The sequence below is a fragment of the Corylus avellana genome, chromosome 4 (assembly GCF_965113065.1).
Source record: "Corylus avellana chromosome 4, dhCorAvel1.hap1.2, whole genome shotgun sequence".
Lineage (NCBI taxonomy): Eukaryota > Viridiplantae > Streptophyta > Magnoliopsida > Fagales > Betulaceae > Corylus > Corylus avellana.
The window spans coordinates 16,413,835-16,420,772 of NC_142493.1; the positions used below are offsets into that span (position 1 = coordinate 16,413,835).

The 6,938-nt window shown below is 37.1% G+C and overlaps 1 protein-coding gene across 1 annotated transcript; it reads right to left on the reverse strand.

The window, feature by feature from the left end:
• Nucleotides 1–645: 645 nt before the first annotated feature.
• On the reverse strand, nt 646–6,701 carry CYCJ18 (cyclin J18). The gene is made up of 9 exons (XM_059592658.2): nt 6,618–6,701; nt 6,435–6,511; nt 6,027–6,126; nt 5,850–5,948; nt 5,198–5,215; nt 5,052–5,122; nt 4,800–4,926; nt 4,616–4,676; nt 646–818 (listed from the first exon to the last, which is right to left on the reverse strand). The coding sequence occupies exons 1-9, from the start codon at nt 6,699–6,701 to the stop codon at nt 715–717; spliced, it is 741 nt and encodes a 246-aa protein (XP_059448641.2). The 3' UTR covers nt 646–714.
• Nucleotides 6,702–6,938: the final 237 nt, after the last annotated feature.

Here is a 6,938-nt window from a genome sequence, read left to right on the forward strand (position 1 = left end):
CAAATTCGTGAATAGCGACATCAAAAGTCAAACTCGTTGTTAGAAGTCTAGTTTTAGCAATAACAATTGTAATACCTAAAAGGGTCAAAACCTGCTGCTAACAGCCACGTCTTAGTTGCTAATTATGCTAAAAATACAAACATATTGTGCGAATTGTGACAATTAGCGATGACACATGTTACTAATTGCTACATTTAGCTAGAGATATACATTCCTTGTTGTTAATTGTTATTATCTTTAAATGCTAACCACAACTGGTTTAGGTAATTATCAAATTTTCATAACCCTAACTGCACCACTTTAAGTGGTTAGCGGTTTTGAAATAATCGCTAGTTAGCCCTTATTGGAGCTCAAACTGCACTGCACAACTGCCATTTAAGTATTTATGAGCCTATTTTAGTGTTTTGATCATTCTTTAGACCCCTTTTTAGGGTCTATTTTAATCTTACCGAATAGATCTGCCGCCGTGTGGTAGGAGGCTAGGAGCCCACAGCTAACAAAGTGTATAACAAAGTACTTTTCTGGGTTTGGATCGATGGATGGTATGGTATCTCACCATCATTTTTCTTCACAATTTTATGGGCCCCATCTTTACATCCACCTTAAAGACAAAAAAAAAAAAAAAAAAAAAAAAAAAACCCCCAATATAACGTAAATCTAAAAGTAGCTTTACACCGTATCCATCAGACTTTAGTGCTTGCTTGTAAAAATCAATCAAATGCCCTGTAACAGGGACGAATCAGGCTGAAACACGTGGTTCAGAATGTCTCTGACGATTTCTATAATATCCTCTTCTTCGCATGATGTTACAAACTTCACTGCAACCACAAAATTTCCTCAGTTAGTGCTCAGTAAGTCAGTATGTCTGTCGGGCAATCAATACTTCACCGCCGGATTGCTGGAGAGATTGAGGATTTCAGAGTATAAATTAATTAAACAATTTATGGTATTAGGAAGTTCAACTTGTGATGTACTTCAGTTGGGCGGTGAATCATTAAATATGATTCCTAAATGTTCAAAAGAATGTAGGTGGAACCCACTTGACATAGTGTAAGAACAATTTTTTACCATAAGTTTTGGGTTTTTGATGCTTCATTGTGACAAATTTACAAGCTCAAGCTTAAGTAGCCTTGTTATTAGACAATTAGAATGAGTCTATCGTTTATTCAAGTATTGTTATCTTCTGATTAAACGTTAGTGATCATGAATAAGAGCGTCGAAGAGTATTATTTTTTTTAACTTCAATTTGAAGGAGAACCAAATCCCTCTAAAAATCTACCTTAATATATTCCTTTAGATCCTTGATATTTAGGTGCATGAGAAATGTTACACTTCTCAATTTTTTTTCTTCAAAAGTTGATTCTAAAATAATGTGTCCCTATCTCATGAGTTGGTACCATAATTTTCAAAATAAAAAATCTCATGTGATACGACACATCATTTGGGAGAAAGAATTTGGGAGTACTTCTTCTAGGTGCATAACAAAAAGGTGAGGGGGTGATATAGAAGACAAAATTAAACAAAGAAAATTTAACACAGTAAATACAGGAAGTTACCATGACACAAAACACAAGCAAAAATAAAATAAATAAAATAGAAGAATGGGAGTACTGGTACAGAAACAGCAAAAAGTAAAAATGGGTACAGGAAGGACCTAAATTAGTAACCCAAACTGGATCTCTCCATTTTAAAATAGTGGAAACGGAGAGGATCCTTCTCCACTGGGTACTGGATAGAATGGGTGTATTGCAAGAAAGCAATAGTGTACCTTGAAAGGAAGATGGCTAACTGAAAACGGGTTAAAGGTGGGCCGAAATGGGCCCTTGGCTAATATGATCCTCCCCGTCATCATACATTCATAAGTGGTTCAGTAGATTATCTTTTGGATAAAGATACAAGCAATGTTGCACAGAGACAGGCTGTAAGAATCCCTCCTACCTCCCCCACCCACCAAGTCATAAAAAAGTTTCCACCTACGACGCAACAGATCTAAGGGTCATAATACCCTTTACTCATTGCATTCGCACGTGTAGTTGTCCTCTCTACATCCCCACCTACGGTATTTTATGGTACGCGCTCTTGAGAAGAGGGAATGTCCAAACAGAAACTGCCAAACACCTTAACTACCTATCAAATCAGATTGTGACAAGAGTAATGACATTATATGGTGCGGTAGGATCCGGCTTGGGTCCTGTAAATAAAAGAATAGCATATCTCCTATTGTTTTAGGGTCTACATTTAGGGTAAACACCGCAACAAACTCCCTAAATCCTGTTGTCTTTCCTAAATGTACCAAAAACTCCCAAAAAGCCTCTTACAACAAGCTCTCTTGGTCTTTTCCTAAACAAATGGCAATCCAAGGGAACCAAAAGTCCTACCCTAAATCTAAGATAGCAATTTTGCTTCCCTTACTATTAAGAATGCTTTCTCTTTCCTTTTCTTCCTCTCCATTTCCCCTTACATTTATTTTAAATAATAATTAAATGTCAAAGAAAGCTATTGTAGAGTTTGATTAAATCGAAAAAAAAAAAAAAATCTAAAAAAAATCTGCCAAATAACATTTAGAGCGTTAAGGATAACTCTAGTACTTCGCTACTCCTAGGGTGCGCTTGGGAGTGCGTTTTTTTTAAAAATAATTTACGATTTTAAACCAAATCGCAACTTTAGGGTGTTTGGAATTGCGATTTTAAAAACGCAAATTTTAAAATCGCAAAAAAATCTGCGATTTCCATAAGCTGATTAGATGGTGCTTATTTGAAAAAGTGCGAATTTAAAACAAAATCACGATTTTTATTAAAAAGATGTTTGGCGTAATAATTACCTTTTTTAGAACGGGAATGAAAAAAATACCAAGAATACCCACCTAAAATATATTAAAACCTTTCTTTTCTCTTTTTTTTTTCTTCATTCTCGTTGTCTTGTTCATCCTCATTGGTAATTTGGTCATGAAACCGCAATTATATGCTAATGTTATCCAAACACTCAATTGATAAAAAAAGTAATTTTTAGTATGTTTTACTAAACGCCTGTGCGATTTTAAAAAGTAGCAATTTTAAAAACACAATTTTTAAAAACGCAATTTTTAAAATCGCACTTATTAAAAATCGCACTCCCAAACGGGCCCCTACTCGAGTCCCGGCCTGGCTCATATCCGAGTAAATAAATGAAAGGGTCCCATAAGCCGGATTTTGCGGAAACAGCTCAAGGCCCACCCACAGGGGAATCCAAAGCAGAGAGCCTAAAAACGGGGGGCATGGCATATTTTACAGTTCAAATATGAAAATCACCTTAGGCATCACTATCAGCAATGATTCCGTGAAGTTCGCGTACATATTGTACAACGGACCACAAGGGTGTCAACTATTGCGTCTAGTAGATCACAAGATTGATCATCAGATATGGCGGGTGGGTAAAAGTCAACATTGATGGCTATAGAATGGGAGAAAGAAAGATCACTGGAGTCCACAACAGAACCGGTGCATAAAGGCAAGCTACCTTCTGGAACACTTCCCCAAGAGGATTGAGAATTGGGGGCCCCGCCAATTGAGGAATTGGGGGCCCAATTATCTATAAATGGGCCTCATTTGTTTGACAAGTCCACATCAGCCTAGGACCTACAAATGTAAAGCCCAAAAGAACAAGAAATTTGACCCCAAAGGTTTCTATGTAAAGACCATAAATTGGTACTACTCTCCATAAATATGCCGTATATACTAGGGCAATGTTGGAAGTCCCACATTGCCTGGTATTAAGGAGATGGGCCATTTATAAGGTTGAGGGAAAACTTCAACTCCTGAGCTAGCTTTTGGGTTGAGTTAAGCCCAAGACCCATTTTTAATATGGTATCAAAGCCTAACCCAATTAATTGGCTGTGGCCCACCGTCACCTATTGTCGCACGTGTTGGCTTGGATGTCCTCCCGCCACACGTGAGGGGGCGTGTTGGAAATCTTACATTGCCTGGGTATTAAGGAGATGAACCATTTATAAAGTTGAGAAGAAACCTCAATTCTTGAGCTAACTTTTGGGTTGAGTTAAGCCTAAGACCAATTTCTAATAATACACAGTCACAACACAAGTATACCTACTAAATGGTATGAAGTCTAAAAGACGCGTTGGTATGGGTTGATCCTATATGGAAATTGAATATGTATGACTTTATCCAATAAATTGTCTCTCAGTCCACATTTTATAGCATCATTTTTGTATGAGGGAAACATGACAAAATCTTCAGATTCTGTCCAAAGCCCGCATGCTTCATCTGGTTTTCCAATATGCTTGTGGAACTCCGGATATCAGTTCCTCAACTGAGGTAGTCATGAGTTGGATATGGCAAACCATTGGGGTTTGACCCCAACTTCAAAAAGGCACCCACAAGTCCACAACCGCATTCTTTTACCCCAAGGGTTAGTCTAGTGGTTCTTTTAACACATGATTTCCTCTCATGTAGGAATGAGCTCGACTCTCCCCACTAGCATCCAGCCAATTATATAGGGCCACCTCTGAAACTTGGCAACCAGGACTGTTGTAGTACTTTTAACGGTTTAAGAGTCTACTTTGGTCCAAGTTAATGCAGAAAAACAAAAAGCCTGATAATATTTATATGCAGTATCTTACCCCAAGGAAGAACAGGAAACTCCCATCTCTGTTTAGGGACCGTAATGACATATGAAGCAACCTGCAATTGACAGGAAAATCTTACCCCAAAATATCAACAACAACAAAAAAAAAAGAATAAAAAGAAAACAAATTGACTCAATATATTTATTGGAATTTTAAATAACGAAAATAAGGAACATGCCAAGATTGATGCAGCAAGAGAACAAGGAGAACTATAACGAATTGATGTCTCCTCCTTTTCATAGAGAAGATCCATGATATCCATGCATGCTTCAAAGTCCAAAACTTCCCCAACTTTGGCCACTCCCCTGAACACAAGAAGATAGAAAAGATGTACCAAGATGAACCATAGTTATATAAATCAAGTCAAAGAAACCATATTTACATGACTGCTTAATGAAAGAAACTACAGCTCAAGAACCAAGGAACTTACTTGAAATGAATATAAAGCTCCTGAAAGAAATTGAAAGCATTGTTTGCTGTACCAATCTCAAAATCCAACACCTTCAAAACCATAAATATACCATGTGGGTTGAACTGCAATGGTGCAAGAAACCTCTATGGTTCAATGGGATTTACCTGCAATAAGACCAACTCCTACAAAATATCCTCATCAACCAGAGATAACATAACAAAATAAGGCTCCCCATTTTGAAAAAAACAAAAAAAAAAACATTATCAGTACTTTCAGGTGTTTGGCTACACTTGAAAAACTTGCTCAATCAGAAAACATTTTTGGTCAACTGTAAAAACCACTTTTTTTCTGTAAAATGGTTTAAAATTTTTTTTTTAGGCATAAAACATTTTCTGGCTACTGCTCTTCTCTTAAAAGTCCCACCTCCCGGGCGAACACCCATGCCACGACACACTCCAGACATCAATCCCTCTCTTGTCAACAATAACACCTCACCGGAGCTACCCACACAAGCATTAGGCACCACCAGAGCGACCCTAGCCAACGGAACCCTCAACACCCCTGCAGCTGGATTAAGAAGGCTTTGAGACTAAAAAACTATTTAAGTAAGTTTTGTTTGAAAATGATTTCACATTTTCAATGCAAATCAAACATCAAAAAATGTTTTACTGAACACATTTTAAGGTGACAGCCAAACACCGAAAATTTAGTAGATTTTCTAAAAATGTTTTACTTCATAAAATATTTTATATCGAAACAAACAAAACCTAAATAACAAGCAGCTTCCAAAACCATTGTAGAAAACGAGTTGCTTACTGCTTCTAAGAAATCTCGAGTAGCAAAATGTTGTTCCTTGATAGTTTTGTCTCCCAAAGCCTTCAAACTTTTCACAGACAGTGGACGAGAATCATGTATCTACAAATATGTTAATACGGTAAGCAGCACCGAAAAAATAAACGAGAGCCTCCACCAAATGAAAACATGAAAACCCACTTTGCTTGAAATCCATAGAGAAATAAGAACAAACAACTGCAAATTGCTCTCTCTTATTGGTTGCAAAAGCCAGTTTGCCGTGTCATCGCCTTGTGCCAACCTTTACAAGAACAATGCAACTTTACATTTAACCAAAAATTAAAAATTATAAAATCAAACAACTCTATTTCTGTTGCAAAAAAAGTACGACACATGATCACTTGGGAAAAGTATTAGAAAAACCACAGTAGCATATAGAGAGGAAATTGATCTTTCCCTTATAAAAATCCTACAATTAATCACAATTTCGGACTTAAATTCAATAAAACTTAAGAAACATCGGACGAATTCCTATGATTATATATACATGCGTGTGTAAATCAGTAATTGAAACCTTAAAAAATAGTAAAACTAAGAGCGAAATAGGACCTGGACAAAGAGGGGTAGAATCGATCAGCGAAGAATGATAATGCGGCGTATTTGACGTTCGGCGCGACCTCGAGTTCCTGTTTTTGCACAATCCATAAGAAAGTGAAAGAAAATTTGCTTTTAAGTGTTTGGGAAATAATTGGTGGTGGATTGCGTGAAGAAGTAAATGATGAGATTTCTGACCTGAGAGCATTGGATGAGGAACTCTATCAGTCGAAGCCGCATGTGTGTGCTGTGGAAGGTGGAAGCGGGAAGCCGATGATTCATTTTGCCGCGATTCTTTTCTTGCTAAAATGGTTTTGCCGGAAAAATTCAAATATATATTAACTACTTGGGAGTGGCCTTCAAAAATAGTTTTTGTTGATACAAAATATATCCAAAGGCCCAAATAAAAGGGCAGCTACGTGTGGAAAATCCAGCCCACTACTCATACAGGATCTACGTTGCAAAGCCTCTTAGTATAACATCATTCTCAGCAGACTTCTTATAAGGAAGTCTGTTCCT